Genomic DNA, 17,005 nt, shown 5'->3' on the forward strand with positions numbered 1-17,005 from the left:
AATGGAATTCTAAGCAACTATGAAAATAAAAATAAGGACATTCTCTACGTACTAATGGAAAGACCTCCAAAATACATTATTAAAGGAAAAAAGCAAGGTGTATATAAAATAGACAACTGAAAGCCAGATAGGGGGGTTGATATCAGCTATAGCAAAAAATAAAAAGCCATGAGAAGGGCTGAAAGTACAATGAGTCAAAAAGTGTAAGACTTCAAACCTAGGTGACTGAGAACTGAAAGGGAAGACTATATGAGAGAAAAGAATTTCTGTGCAGTCACAGATCTACTTCAATTTCACTAGTACATGCCTTGCTCCAGTCAATGGGAAAATAGCTGTCAGAAGATGAGATACCTTCTACCAATTAGCATGGGAAATTTGGAGATTGTGTTTGACTACCTTTTACACCCAGGACTAATGCACCAAGAAAGTAACACTGCCCAAGGCACTAATAAAAGCACTAACAGGCTCCCAGCTTCTCTGATCTATAGAGATGCAATAGTGAAACTGAATAGTGGATATGAATTAAAATGACTGGATATCAAGATGCAATAGGACGGGAGAAAAGCTCTAAGATAGTACATTAGAGAGTATCCACATTTATCTCCTTATGGTCTTCTGTCCCTTAAATGTAGATATTTTTCCCTTTTGTACCCAGTGAAAAAGCAAGAGAAAACAGTCAGATACAGAGGGAAAGACAGACAGATGGAACTACTGGAGCATAAAAGAACCAGAGAAAACAGCCTAACAGGGAAGAATGAGGTGGTTAACAGTAGGAAATGCTCTAAGAGTCTTACAGTAGAAGACTTACCAAAGGATATTATAATTTGTAATTAGGAAGCTACTCCAACCTAGGGAATACATCACAGTCACTTAAAAAAAGTTAAATCATGTATGATAGCCTCCAGTATGTCAGACAACAGGCTTTTCTATTTATAATCTTTCTAACTACAAACTTAAAAGTTTTCACAGATGCAAATCAAGCAAAACCACACTGACTCTGCCTGTCACCAACAGATAAAATTAGCCATCCCTTGTACGATATGCCACTCTGGACTCATGCACAAGGGCATTAACAAACACCATTTCAGAACCTAAACATAAAGAGGATGACTGTGTATACTTTTAAATGATTTCCAACCAAATTTGTTTTGCTTTAATGGTATTGGTTTTAATTATCTAAAATATCTGACTGATATGAATTACCTCATTACCTGACAATGGGTTAATAAACTGATAATAATACAAGAGTCCATATTTCTCTTAAAAGAAATTGTGCCCTGAAGACACCCTTGTTGCTTCTTTAAACTAAAAACCATTTAAACCTGAATAAAAGTGCATTTAAAGATACTAAGAACACATCTTTTATCCTATTTTTACAACATTCCAGAATATTTATTAACTAATACTTCAAAGTAATATTCAAAAATAAGTGACAGACTCTTAGAAAATCATATTATACAGAACTATGGATAAAGCTCCCTGCTTATTTCCTTAAATACTACAATCCGTTTTGCATTAGAAGTAAGAACTAAAGATAATCCAGAGACACTAGATACTACTGTAGAAAGGGATATTCCCCAAATAAAGTAAGCTAAGAAAGGCATCAACCACAAAAAGCTAAGGCAACAAACACGACAGCCTTACCTCAATTAACTACTTCAGTCATACTAGCCAGGTGGCTTATCTTGCCTCATGGTACAAATGAAGAAGAAAAACAGAACCCTCTGATTATTTTGCTGCAGGATATTGGATACTTCTCAGAATTAAAAGCTATTAAAATTTACTGAGGGCTCGGTTATTATATATTTTAAAGCACTTTTTTATTCAAGACAATAACTAGTGTGTACCAAGGAAGTCTTTATAATTTTACTTATCGTTGTAGAATGGAAAATACAATTTACCCTCCTCTTTTAACCAACTCTCCATTTTTCCAATGGTAGGTATATGTGTAACTATTAATGAGATCAGAAAAGCAAGACCATATAATGAACTTTTCTTGATCCCAAATTAAAATATCCATCATACTCAATCTTATCTGCCAACAGGTTCTCACCAAATACTTTCATTATAGTATCTAAACTTAAATAGATTTGTTAAATCCCCAGTTTCATCAAGTCTATACACAGATTTAGCTTAAGGGCCAAAAGTAGTAAATATTACATATGCTTTTGTGTAAAAAAACTATACCCTAATGGAAGCAATATTCCAGACCATAGAATTATGGTAACTATGGTGTATGTAAGTTAAGCTTACAGGAGCAAATGAAACTGCATAACTAGCAATTTGAAATCTTCCACACTGACTGGGTACAGTGGCTCACGCTTGTAATCCCAGCACTTTGGGAGGCCGAGGCAGGTGGATCACCTGAGATCAGGAGTTCGAGACCAGCCTGGCCAACATGGTGAAACCTCGTCTCTACTAAAAATACAAAATTAGCTGGACATGGTGGCACATGCCTGTAATCTCAGCTACTTGGGAGGCTGAGGTAGAAGAACTGCTTGAACCTGGGAGGCAGAAGTTGCAGTGAGCCGAGATCACGCCATTGCACTCTAGCCTGGGCAGCAAGAGGGAAACTCTGTCTCAAAAACAAAACAAAAAATCTTCCACACTTAAACAGAATTTTTATTTTTTCATATTTTCAGTAATGAGAAATTACTCATTAATTTCTGCAGTATAATCTACTCTTTCCTTACTAAATTCAACTAGAGAAAGATTATATTTTTCTAAGGATTCGTCATTATTTTCCATATACCTAGTCAATTACAACAGTCAGAGATAATCTTTTTTGAATGATTTTGAATGTTCAAGGTAATAGAAACGATGTTTTTCTATGTAGTGCAAATGATACCTTTCAAACAGCAGGGCATAACGCATGTTTCCTCACTTTCATTTATACCACTTATAAGAATTTATTTGCTTTTGTATTAAAAGCTGAAATGCATATCAAGTTAGATTTTTATTTCTATCAATCATAATTATAGTTGTCACTATTTTGATAAGGCTACGTCATAACTTACCAAAGGAAAGAGACAAGTTAACAAATACTTTAAGAAACCACTAATATCTAGACTTGACTTTTAAAATTAAAAGCCTCACCCATTTACTCATTTCAGAGGGTCAAAAGATAACAATCACAGAAGGATGGTCAGCATAAGCACTACCCTTTTCTAAGGTGCTTTCTCCATTTCACAACGACTCCATTCACTTAACAACGTTTCCTTCTCTACTATTACTTTACAAACAAGTATCTCCTACATGCCAGACATCATACAATGTCCTTTACATACATTATATCTCAATCTCACAATCTTGCAGAATTATTATTCCCACTTTTAGAAAAACTGATACTCAAAAAGATAAAGAAATTTGCCTACTATCACAATGGCTAAAAAGAGAGAGATCTAGGAATGAAGCAGGTCTTTCCAGCTTCAAAGTCACTCTACCTTCTAGTACTCTCAGTTACCCCAGAAATCCAGACCATACAACTACTTCCATAATTGATCAACTCTCCCTGAAAGGGAAATACATTGCACACCTAGCCTTCTGGGGAAAGAATCCACACAACAAACATACGTTTGAAGCATCCACAAATATTTTAATCTAACAGTATCTTCTATTAACAGTTTACAAACATGTATATTATCTCTTTAAATCATCATAGCAACTCTGAACGTGAAGTAGGAATTACATTATCCCTATTTTATAAATGAAAAAAAAACTTTGCAGTCTCTGGCATACAGTAAAAGGAAGAATATTTATTAAATGAATAAGATTCAAATAAGCTAAGTGATGTGTCCAAATTAATGGCAGAACAGAATTCAAACCCTGATCTCCTTTAATTCTAAAACCAATGGACTATACAACAAAACACAACTCCCTCCATAAGCTTTTTTCAAAATAATATAGCAAATTTATGTATAACACTAATTAAAATACAGTTATAAAACAGAGCTAAGCTGATAACTTATTCACTTAACAGTCACACCTTTAAGCTGTTTTTGTTGGCATAATGACAATGTAATTATTAGGATAAGAAGACCATAGACCACAGGGGCCGGAAGCTGGTCATGTGAACTCATTACATCAGTGCACACAATTTTAATACCCTTGGACAGACAACTTGAAAGTTTCAAAAAAAGGATATCTATGTAGTCATTCACTCACTCACTCAGTCCCTCATCTTAACATTTATTGAGCACCTATTATGTGGCAAAAACCAGGAGAGTTTAGGTTCTTATAATGCACTAAAGACACATTCAGTCTCATTAGTTACCCCAGAACTAAGCAGGAGAGGTCTTTATCTCTATCTGATATGTGACAAAATGGAAACTCAGAAAGGTTAAATAACTTTTTGAAGTTACGTGGTCAAGCTAGGAGTTATTTCCAAGTGGTAGAATACATCTACGCATGTGGTATCTTTTCTTTCTATATTTCTATGAACCAGGAGTCTACCACTCTACATCAGGATTAAACAAAAAGAGCCCAATCTTACATTGTTCAAAATATACACATTACTATTAAAAATCCATACGCATATGCACAGAACAAAACTGAAAGGAAATACACTAAAATGTTATCAGTGGTTAGTGTATGCATTATTTTCTTCATTATGCTTTTCTGTACCACGAAAGTGTTATCACTTTCGGGAATCAAAAAACACGTCAGGAAATCTTTTGGTTTAACATTTTAAGTTACTACAACAGTATTTTTCACACTGCAAGTTGGGACCCCTCCTGTAACAGAGAGAGAATCAAAACAACCAAGGCTACTCCCAACAGAGGCAAATGGGGCAAGGCTGAAGAGATCAATAATATCAGCCACCCAGTTAGGAAGTTCTTCCCTACTGAGTCAGATCAGCAATTTTTAAAAAATAAAATAAAGCACAGAAGAGAAAAAGAAAAACAATTATCAGTAAACAACATACATAGTAAGGGTAAGTACACTTTTGCAAAATATGTTTTAGCTAAATGACTTCATCTTCGAATATGCTGTATCTTATTCACTATATGACAATCACGTTGCTCTCCTTGCTATTTCTTGAATATGCCTGGGACACTCCCACATTAGGGGCTTTGCACTGACTAATGGCCCTGCCTGGAAGGCTCTTCCTCCAGGAAATCCAAATGACTAACTCCCTCACTTGCTTCAAGGCTCACCTGTCCAGTGATGCTTACAAACTACAACTCCCCTAATACACTCCTGATCCTCCTCACGTAAGCCCTACCTTTTCTTTTTCCACAGTACTTAAATTGTTATTAAGCACTTACTCTATAATAAGGCATTATACAAGAAACTGAGATCTAAGAATGAGAAAAGGGGATACCTTTCACCACTTTTTGTTTCATAAAATCATAATAGTAGCATGGAATAACACCACCACTTAGGAGTCAGACATAATACCAGTATTATTCCTCAGAAGTTAATAGGAAAATAGAGATGTTAAGAAGAAAGAAGGGTGGTGAGTAGCAGATCCAAGATTTGGGCCCAAATCTCTGATCCCTAAACTAAACATTCTTCTAAAAGTTTTCTCTTTAGTCTATATACATTCAAGTGATCATTAAGGGAAACAAATACTTCGAATCTTCCAGAAGACATCCTAAAACCAGAGTACAGGTACAAATAAACAAACTGGATGATTTCTGAAACAAATAAGAATACATGCTTTAAAAATGTAGCAGTCTTTATATTAGTCCCCTTTATCCAACCATGATCTGAAAACATTAAATGGAAAATTCCAGAAATAAACACTTTGTAAGTTTTAAATTGCATGCAGTTCTAAGTAGTGTGATGAAATCTCATACCATCTTGCTTCAAATTAGGTGGGATGTGAATCATCCTTTTGTCCAGCATATCCTCACTGTAGACACAACCCACCCCTTATCAACTGTAGTGGTATTGGAATCACAGTACTTGTGTTCAAGAAACCCTTACTTTACTTAATAATGGCTCCAAAGTGCAAGAGTAGTGATGCTGGCAATTAAGATATGCCAAAGAGAGGCCAGGCGTGGTGGCTCATGCCTGCAATCCCAGCACTTTGGGAGGCCGAGGCAGGTGGATCACCTTAGGTCAGGAGTTCGAGACCAGCCAAGCCAGCATGGCAAAACCCCAACGCTACTAAAAATACAAAAATTAGCTGGGTGTAGTGGCGGGTGCCTGTAATCCCAGCTACTCGGGAGGCTGAGGCAGAAGAATCGCTTGAACCCAGGAGGCAGAGGTTGCAGTGAACCAATATCACGCCACTGCACTCCAGCCTGGGTGACAGAGTGAGACTCCATCTCAAAAAAAAAAAAAAAAAAAAAGACATACCAAAGAGAAGCCATAAAGCGCTTCCTTAAGTGAAAAGATGAAAGCTCTTGACTTTATATGGAAAGAAAATAAATCATATGCTGAGGTGGCTAAGATCTAGATTAAGAATAAATCTTCTATAAACAAACTGTGAACAGTATATTTTATTATTAGTTACTATTGTTGATCTCTTACTGTGCCTAATTTATAAAGGAAACTTTATCATAGCTATGTATGTATAAGAAAAAACATAGTATATATAGGGTTCAGTATAATCCACAATTTCAGACAGACACTGAGCATCTTGGAACATTATCTCCTGTGGATAAGAGGGGACTACTGTAACTCTAAAGCAAAATTAGGGTCTCTGAAACTGTTCATTTCATTCAAAGGTTAAACTAACAAAGAACTAAGTATTTTACAACATTGTAATACTTTTGTTGTTAGCCCACTACAAGACTTCCTGTGAGGAAATAATATCCACTCCTACAGTAAAAATTCCTGCTATTTAGAAAGTTTGAGGAATGAGTCCATTTGAGTAGCTGTTTCCTAAGAAATCATTTTGACTAGCAAAAAAAAAAAAAGTAGCTACTCTTTATTCTCAGCCCTTTCAGAGGTAAAATCACTACAGAAGTGTAAGCTTATCACTGGCTAGCTGACATTTTACTGTACTTGGGCCAGAACTCTAGTAATAAGTCAAAGGAACTGAAGATGTGCAGGTTTCTTCTCTCAAGGTAACGCCAAATGACAATACATTATCTTACACTTGCAGTTGTTCTGTAAGCAAAGAGATAGACTTCAATGATGTGTTGGTAATTTTTAAAAGCTGGCATTTCCCCCTACATTATTTAAAACTTCAAATACAGAAAAACAGGCCTGGTGCAGTGGCTCACGCCTGTAAACCTAACACTTTGGGAGGCTGAGGTAGGTGGATCACCTGAGGTCAGGAGTTTGAGACCAGCCTGGCCAACATGGTGAAACCCCGTCTCTACTAAAAACACAAAAATTAGCCAGGCATGGTGGCAGGCACCTGTAATCCCAGCTACCTTAGAGGCTGAGGCAGGAGAATCACTAGAACCCAGGAGGTGGAGGCTGCAGTGAGCCGAGATCACGCCATTGCATTCCAGCCTGGGCAACAGAGTGAGACTCTGTTTCAAAAAAAAAAAAATACAACAAAACAGCTAAACAGCAGGCTTGTAAATATGAGTGCATACTGTCTATAGGACAAGAAATGTTAACTCTAACATTTTATTTTGTAGATGCATTCAGAATCCATATTCCTAATGACCTCTTTTATTTTTAAAAATTTATTTTTCCCAGAAGGATGTCAAACATGACCTAACAACCTTTTTCTAAAATCTCTTAAATCCATTCACCAAAGGTCCCACTACTAGACTATAATAAGGAAGAAATGGAAAAAGTATTGGCATTCTACTATTCAGCCTATGGTTTTCTTTAGCTCAAATACTACTAGAATGTTTTTCTGAGATGGGTTTCTTCTGCTTTTTTGTTGCTTTTCTCTACTATATTAGCAATGTTCGTGTCTACAAATTCAGGTGACTTAAAATTAGAGTCCAATATAATGCTCAAAGTTCAACATAATGATGAAATCTCAGGTTTGTAGAAATTGCAGAGATGAATGTGGTGACCACAATATCACCAAGGATTCCCAAAGCAGTTAGAATTTGATTTCAGTCTTTGCATGGACAGAACCAAGACTCACAGCATTACAGAAGGGACTTCTCCGAAGTGGCATTCTATTCCTCTCCCCTCTTGAATGGACTAATCTGAAGGCTAGTTAGAATCCACTAAAGATCATAATTTTTATTTTTGCTAAGTTGATAACAAACTGTTTTAATGAAGTTGGCCAAAGGGTTTGCCAGTTTCTTTAGGGCCAATTCTGACATTTGGCCACGTCAGCCAACCAGACAACAATATTTCTTAAAAATAAAACAATAAAAAACAAGTATTCAATTGATAGAAACGATTTACTATGTTATTGAGAGGCACAGCCCTTTTTCTTCATTCCATTCAGGACTGAAAATAAGTTGATACATTTAACTAGTCAAGGCAATATTCAAATTCATCTTTTTCCAAGACTACTCCGATTCCTCCATTGAGAAACAATTTGTTTCTTCCAAACATCCATGGCAGTACTTCTCAAACTTTTATGTGCATATGAATCATCTGGGTATAAGTTCTTAAAGTGCAGGTTCTGATTCAGTAGGCCTGAGGTGAGGTGATCTAAAAGGTCTCCTATGATGCTGATGCCTGGGTTCACAACCACACTTTTGAGTAGCAGGATCTATAACCCACTTCTACAAACACCTTTGGCATCCATTACTTTCCTTTTGGTATTCTAATTATTTACACATATATCTTCTCTCCTCATCTGAATTACTAATTTCTTGAAAGCATGATATGCATCTCAATGACCTTTTTCTCCTCCATAGCAGATTGCAAATAGACTTTCAAATGATAGGCAGAAAAGGAAAATAATAACAAAGATACAGATTAAGTTTCTGCAGCCTGGGCCATAGATGAGTTCCTCTCTATGGAATCAAAGTTAGGCTAAAAATCAATAAATGTTGCAAAAAGTCAAACTGTTTTTAATCACTCCATTGGTTAGAAGAAATAGAGTACAGCAAGAGTCAACATCAGAAAAGCTGTGACAAAAGCATGCTAAGCACGCCCCATACACACTTGCAACATGCTGACAACCTAGCAGATTTTTAAAGGAACTATCCAATCAAATAATAAGTCTATAATCAGTAGGAGCTAAAGGAATGCCCTTTTGTAGTCTATCTTGAAAATAAGATAGACTACACAAAGAATCACTGAATCATCAAATCCATGTGCTTACCTTATAGACAAGAAAAATAAGTAATTTAACCAAGGTTATGACGGTTAAGTAAATGGAAGAGTTGGAACTTATATAGATGCCATGACATCTACTTTTGCATTACACTGCCTCTTGAATGGAGACTAATGAAGAGACAAAAGAATAATACCTTCCACTGTTCATAAACTCTATCTTGTGAGTACATTTATTCTGAATTACTAGAAGAAGAGTAAGTCATTTTTTGAAAAGAAGACACATAACAAGAACCCATAATACAAACATGCACACAAAAAAACAAATTATCAGTAAATATGAAAAAAATTCAACTTTGGTTGTAATCAAAGAAATGTAAATTTAAACTGTGATACCATTTTTGGTCTAGTAAATTGGCACAGATTACAAAAACACCCACTATTGATGAGAGTGTGAGGAAGTGGGCATAGTCACACACTGTTAGGAATACACATTGGTACAAATTTTCAGTAGGGCAATTTAGTACAACATATCAGAAATTCTAAATATAAGACATACCATATAACCCAAAAAATACAACTCTAGAAAAGTATCCTGAGGATGTATCTGAACATTTGCAGTGAACATCATTGTATGCATACCTTTTGTACATTTTTTATAACTGTGAAAAACTGGAAATAACCAGTAACCAAAATGTCTTAACAAATAATGAAGTAAGCTACAGTGTATTTAAAGGTTGAGCTTCTATAACGCTATTAAAAATCACAGCATACAGTTTAGAAAAAGTTTTCAATAACTGTAAGCAATTAAACATCTCCAAGGGTTTCTACAAATTTTAACCTATCAGACATATGACTGAATTCACATATGGTTGTATATTCCAGTGCTTCTCAACCCTGTGAGCATCATCATAGAATCAACTAAGGATATAAAGGGTTAAGAACTCTGTGGGCTGGGCACAGTGGCTCAGGCCTGTAATACCAGAACTTCGGGAGGCCACAGCGGGTGGATCGCTTGAGCCCAGGAGTTCGAGACCAGCCTGGGCAACATGGCAAAAGCCCATCTCTACTAAAAATACAAAAATTAGCTGGGTGTGGTGGCTTGTGCCTGTAGTCCCAGCTACTTGGGAGGCTAAGGTGGGAGCATCACGTGACCTGGGAGGTTGAGGCTATAGTGAGCCAAGATCAGGCCACGGCACTCCAGCCTGGGCTACACAGCAAGACCCTGTCTGGGGGGGAAAAAAAAGAACTCTGTGTGTGTCTGTGTCTGTATAGTCTAGAACTAGAAGACCAACAATTCTACAGAAAACCAGGCTAGACAGGAAGACAGTTCACACAAAAAGAAATGCAAATGACTTTTACACCTAAGAAGCTTGATCACACTCATATTAAAGACAGGCAAATTAAAATACATTGAGATACCATTTCTCACCCATCAGACTGACAAATACCCAATAATTTGACGCTATACCTTTTTAATCAAGGCTACAGGGAAACTATTACATTGTTGGTGAGCTCATAAAATGGCACAACCCCTATACAGAGAGTAATTTCAAATATATAGCAATACCTACAAAGCTACATATACATTTACCTTTTGTCCTAGCAACTTCAAGTACAGAAATCTATCTCAAAGATACACTATCAAAATTATGTAGGCATAAGCTATTGTTTGCAGAGCTATTTGTAATAGCAAAAGAATGGTAACAACAGTGAATTGGTATCTATCCAGTGAAGCATAAGCAGTTAAAAATAGGCAAAATTTCTATCCCCACCTCTAGAATAAAATTTTAAGTTAAAAAAAAGGTGGGGGAAAAGTGTGACTAATAAGCTACAATTTAATCCAAGTGGAGGGAGAAACAAATATATGCCAAAATAAATACAAATAGCTTGTACATTTAAAAAAAAAAAAAAAGGAAGAAAGGAACATAAAATTGAAAAAGTTCTTTAAAAAGTATTTCAGGCCAGGCGTGGTGGCTCATGCCTGTAATCCCAGCACTTTGGGAGGCCAAGGCGGGCAGATCACCTCAGGTCAGGAGTTTGAGACCAGCCTGGCCAACATGGTGAAACCCCATTTCTACTAAAAATATAAAAATTAGCCAGGCACAGTGGCAGGCGCCTGTAATCCCAGCTACTGGGGAGGCTGAGGCAGGAGAATCACTTGAACCCAGGAGACAGAGGTTGCAATGAGTCAAGATGGCGCCACTGCACTGCAGCCTGGGTAACACAATGAGACTCCAACTCAAAAAATAAAAATAAAAAATAAAAATTTTCCTAGGTCTGGCACAGTGGCTCATTCCTACAATCCCAGCACTTTGGAAGGCAGGCGGATCAGTTGAGCCAGGAGTTCAAGACCAGCCTGGGTAATATAGTGAGATCCTTGTCTCTACAAAAACTAAAAAAAATTAGCCAGGTGTGGTAGCACACACCTGTAGTCCCAGAGTCCCAGCTACTCAGGAGGCTGAGGTGAAAGGATTGCTTCAGCCTCAGAGGTTGAGGCTGCAGTGAGCTGTGATCACTCCACTGCACTCTAGCCTGGGTGACAGAGCTAGACTCTGCCTCAACAACAAAAAAAAGAAAAAGTGTTATTTTATTAGGAGGGAGATAAGACAGTACAAGAGACAAACAAGTTAGACTTATCCAAATATAGTTAGCTTTATAGATTTAGTTTTGGAAGAGACTTTAGGTAATTATAAAATAAAAGGTAAATTTTTTAAAACTAAAAATTGAAAGATAAATGAAACAAATGAACCTAACAATATATATGCAGCTGGTGGTTAGGACCACATAAATTGAATTACAAATGTACAGGAAACACAAGGAACAGAGAAACATAAAACCCCACCACAAGGATGCAATCAGCAATACCCAGAATGTGGCAAATGCTACAGGACACAGGATCAGTTTCCTAAACAAATCACAAGAAAAACGATGAGATGGAGAGAGAACCTAGGGATTTAAAAAGTTTTATAAGCGAAATATGAACCAATTGGAATAGATGGACTTTATATAGCCCTTGCTTTGAACAATGCTGTGTTTTTTTTTTTTAAAAAGGGAAACAATCAGGAAAACCCAAACACTGACCAGATATTTGATGATATGAAGGAATTTGTCAATTTTTCCAGATGTGATAATGGTATTGTGGTTTTGTTTAATTCTTACCTTTTAGAGGGACATACTTTAGTATGTCACCTGGGAAATTTTTAAACTAATTTCTGGGGTCCACAGATATAACTGACCTGGTATAGGGCCCCGATATCATTTTATTAAAACTGCCACAGATGATTCTAATGAGCAGCCAGGCTTTGTAAACTATTGATCTAGGGCAAGTTAAATCAACAAAATAAATAAAACCTCACCTAGTTATTAATCAAACTGCATGCCTCCAAAAGTACTCTTCCTGAAGACTGGAATCTGCATATATTATTAACATTAAAGGATAAAACTGACATCTCTGAATTCTACTGTGCTTATTTTTAAGGTACTTGTAACAATTAAATAAATGTTTACTTAGCTCTCAAATTTACAAAGCTACCTAAACTAAGCAAACTTTTCTTGGCTTCCTATACATATTGAACAAACCAAGAACAACAATGGCAAAACCCTTAAGTGTTCACGTGCAGGACAATTACGACTAGTAACAATTATGATCTATAAACATACTTATCAAGAGATTAATGAGAACACATCTTCAATAAAACAAATGGACTGGAGTGCTACAAATCTGAACTACAGAAGAGGTTACTTAGGGTGCATAAGACAACTTCTTTCCAATTTAGTCTTATTTCTCTTATCTCGCCTTTTCAAAACTTGTACACAACCAATGCAGGAAAAACAGGCAAGATTTCTATCCCCCTTACTGATCATTTTTCCAGCGGAAAACCCTGAATAAACCCACCTTAGATAGGAAGATAAGCAGAAAAGGGCTAATTAAATCTATCTATCTAAATATATGTAAATAAAAATCTATATAGATGCAAATAAATATATATATATAAAAGATATATATATATAAAAGCTCAGGAAAAAAAGTTATCACATTGAGCTTTTGTGTTTAGTTACCCATCCAGAAAGGCTTTGTGGCAGAGTGATATATTCCAAAATGCTTTGAGATCAGGGAAAAGACAGCTACTTGCCTCCAGAAGTTTGGGATTATGTTTCAACTGTTATCTTATATGAACACCACTAAATTTGAACAGGTCTAGTTCTTTAGGGTTGAGGTACAAAGTGCCTGAAGAAAATTATCATAGTAAGAGAATATACAGCTTTTTAGAGGAGGCCATTTAAGGAAAAAATGATGACCTCAGCTAAATGGGAACTTGGCTTTTCTATATCTGTATGTAAGAAGGAATAAACTTGAGGTCTGAGAGAGAAAGTTGGAGGAGTAGGAAAAAAGTACACCGGGGAACAAAGAGGACAAATTATTAGCGAGAATACTGTGTAAGTAGGTTCCATCAGTAGGAGAGAATTACCAGTTAAGTAAGCAACTCAAAGTTGTGATTAGACAGGATAGATGTTTTATAAATATTTGCTAACTAGCATGAGTATTAAAACTAGGTAAACCCTGTATTCCAATTAAATCTAGTTTGACTTGTAATTCTAGTTTAAAGCTTTTCTGGGGCTGTATTTTTCAGCCTTTTCATATCTACAGGTATTCTCTAACATATTTTCCAGATTTTTATGCCTTTACATTTGCTTAGAAAGATAATTATACAAAATGCTTAGATTTTAGTTAAATCTAGATTCTATTTGGGAAAAAACTCATATTTAACAAGATTAGGTTTTTCTATAAAAAGCATGAGTTATTCCAAAATAAATTATTTCTTCTTCATAACTTAGCTTTACAACCAAACCATACCATTTGAGGAAAGTGCATCTGATATAGCTTGCCTGTTCAGTGTCTCAACTTTTCTTTCCAATGTCTTAAGATTTTTGCCCTATTTTTTTGATTTCCTAAAAGTGCACACAATTCATAACTCAGGCCATTTTGTGGATAAGAAAAAGATTAGTATCCAGTCTTCTTAAGGAGAGAGTGGTCTCTAATAATGGTATTATTCTAACACTTCTAGAAGGAAAAATGTATCACAGTGTATAATGAAATCACCAAGAAACAGCACTATACAGAATATTTTCCTCGATACAGAAGTCATTCACTATTGTATACTTATAAGAAGTGGCAATAAGACACTCTATCATTTAATATTACAATGTTTATACACAACTTTTTGTTCTCAAAAGTACTTTGACATGCCATTTAGTTTTTCACAGTGCTTTTTCTGAAAAGGTCCAAGTGACAAAAGAAAAGAAAGAACTATTTCAAACACAAATATTAAACATTTAATGGGATATGGCGGAATAAGCACTGCAAGTCAAAAGACCTGTTTCTAATCCCAGCTCTGCCTGTAACTAGCTGTGTGACTTCATATGCGTCACTAAATTGTTTCTTAAATTGTAAAGAAAGCAGTTCTTAATGTTTAAATTTGAATTTCTAAAAATCCACTACAATTAAGGTATTTTCAAATATTACATTATAATAACAGCCCAATTAAATATAAGCCATTTTGCCATATGTGTTTAGTCCTTCACTTTTGTCTCAATTTGAGCTGAAGCCTGGATCAATTAGTCTGCACACTCAAGACGTACTCTGGGGCAAGAGGGACTAGGGAAAGATTCTTTTAAGATGGGATGATGCTGAGCAGGTTAGGCAGTTAGGAATGAATGCATATTCAAATAAGGCGCAATGAAGAAATCTGCTTCCATGGGGAAATACGTTGCAACAAGATTTGAGGGAGGCCTTGAGCTGAGATTGTCAGGTAACTACACCTTCCACCCTTCAAACTCTTTTCTCCCAGTGGAATCCAAACCAGTCTCCAGTTCCGGGTTCCCAACCAATCGCATCAAGCCACAACAGAGGGATCTGCCAACCCGGGCACCGCTTCAGGGATCTAGACACAGTGAGATTCACACAACCCCAGCACCTGTCGACCTCACACTCTTCCCAAATGGAGGGGGTGGGAAGGAACGCTAGGTCTATGCTTGGTCTTTTCCGATTCAAGCTACCACCAGGTCCACTAGCCCTCGAAACTGAAACCCCCGGACTTCGGGGAGAAGGGGAAGCTCCTACGCCGTGACTACGTATCACTCCCTCAGGGCTAATTCTTCCATTCTCCCCCGACCCTGGTTTCTCAGGCCTCGGGGACTCCGCGCCTGGAAGCCGACAGGCGAGAGTGAAGGCAGCGGGGGAGGGTGCACTCCAAAACACTGGAGGAAAAAACGGGAAAGCAGGGGCAGGAGTAGCAGTGTTCCCCCTGGGCGAGGGCCGGAGGCCGTTCGTGCGTCTGTCGATGGGTCTGTCATTCCCTCACTCACCAGGAGCAGAAGGGAGCATCTGAGGTCGGGTAAGGATAGGAAGACGGCAGGATGCATGGTAACGCTGGGGTCCGCGGCAGGGACGGGCGCTGGCGGCTGGGACTGGGCTGGGTTGGGTTGGGTTAGGAAAGGGTTGGGCTCCGGGAGCCGGCGGCAGCGGAGGATTCTCCAGGCAGCTGCACCTCGTCCTCTCGACCCGGGCTCCAGCGGCGAACACCCGGGACAACTTCCAGAGAGGCCTCTCACACCCTCACTTCCGGGTCCTGCCCACCTCGGTGCACTTCGGAAAATGTAGTCCTGCGCTAGCCTTACCCGGCACGTCTTCCGTCACCTAGAACTTCCTTTCCCATTGGGCTCTCGGCCCAGGTCCACCGAGTCGTCTACGCGCGGGGTCCTGTGGGATAGAAGGGCGGAGGGCGGGTGTACGCGGTGCTTCAGAGGATGGGAACTACAATTCCCAGAAGGATGTGCGGCCGAAAGCCTCGGGCGGCCTTTTGAGGGGCTCGGCTAGCTTCAGCGCCGTGGGGTCTGACCTGGCTGGGTGTAGTGTCCCGGCCCGGCAGGAGGGGCGGCCTGGTCCGGGTTGCGCCTCCTGGAGCCGCCCCCGGGACGTCAGTCCTGGAGGAGGCGAGGGTGAGTAGGAGGGGGCCTGGCTGGGGAGGCTCGGATCATTCGGTCCGCACCGCCTTGGCCCCTGCTGCAGACTCACAGCCTTCCTGGCCTAGGCTGTGGCCTGAGCCTCTATCATTGGCCTCCTCGCCCGCTGCCTCTTCTTTCTGCTCTAATTCCTGCATTATAAAGTCAGTGCCACCACTCGGGGCCTTAGTTGAATGAGTCAATGACTTATCCCTAATTGTCTCTGAGGGCTCCTGTAAGGAGTAGATGTGGTACGGGATGGGATAGCACGTCGTAAACTGGAAAACTGTGAGTGATTGCTGCTAAGGCGTGGATCGCTCCTCCAGTATAATTACGAAATTCCTTAGCAAAGCAGTCGAGGATCTTAACTTGGCCCCAGGTAGTTCTGCGGCTTCTTCTGCAAACACTCAGTGAGGTCCAGGAGCCCACGCGATCTCTGCTTAGTACCCAGGAGGCACACTGTGCTTTTGTGGTTCTCCCTGCTCCCGCCTTTGCTTCAGCTTTCCTGCTGCCTGGAATGGCCTTACCCCGTTCTCTCTCTGGAATGCTATCTTAAATGTCACCACCTCTGAGAACTTCCCGACAACCAACCCTTTAGTCCTAATCAGAATTACTCTTCCTGTGAGTGTGACTGCAGTACCCCTAGTTTTGTACGGTTATAATTGTTAGAGCATTTATTACACGGGCTTGTTGTATAATTAGGCAAGGATGATGACACCTTTGCATTTTATAGCACTTTAACAGAGTGGTTTTGATTTTTATCTATAAAAAATGATTTTTTTTAAAGGGGCAAAAAATACATTTTTTCTTAAGAAAAAAAAGAGCCCTAGATAATGGCTTTCTCAGGGTGACAAAATTAGACAGTGGCAGAGCCAATACTCTTAGCAAGGCTGCCTAACTC

The 17,005-nt window shown here is 38.4% G+C and overlaps 2 protein-coding genes across 7 annotated transcripts in view; one reads left to right on the forward strand and one right to left on the reverse strand.

The window, feature by feature from the left end:
• The window catches only part of ERP44 (endoplasmic reticulum protein 44), a 114,164-nt gene extending 98,148 nt beyond the window's left edge, over positions 1 to 16,016 (reverse strand). For 2 of the 3 annotated variants that reach the window (XR_010136443.1, XR_010136442.1), the window contains exon 1: positions 15,469 to 15,721. Coding sequence is in view for 1 of the 3 variants with exons in the window: in XM_002820045.6 (XP_002820091.2) it covers positions 15,469 to 15,525 (57 nt within the window). In the remaining 2 variants the exon portion in view is untranslated. Of the gene's footprint in view, positions 1 to 15,468 lie in introns of all 3 variants that reach the window. The other variant, XM_002820045.6, reaches the window with a different exon arrangement.
• INVS (inversin) overlaps positions 15,929 to 17,005 on the forward strand; it is a 203,359-nt gene continuing 202,282 nt past the window's right edge. For 2 of the 4 annotated variants that reach the window (XR_008509888.2, XM_002820038.6), the window contains exon 1: positions 15,981 to 16,101. The gene's annotated coding sequence lies outside the window, so the exon portion shown is untranslated. Of the gene's footprint in view, positions 16,102 to 17,005 lie in introns of all 4 variants that reach the window. The other 2 variants (XM_054520364.2, XM_054520363.2) reach the window with 2 other exon arrangements.

The sequence above is a fragment of the Pongo abelii genome, chromosome 13 (genome assembly GCF_028885655.2).
Source record: "Pongo abelii isolate AG06213 chromosome 13, NHGRI_mPonAbe1-v2.0_pri, whole genome shotgun sequence".
NCBI lineage: Eukaryota > Metazoa > Chordata > Mammalia > Primates > Hominidae > Pongo > Pongo abelii.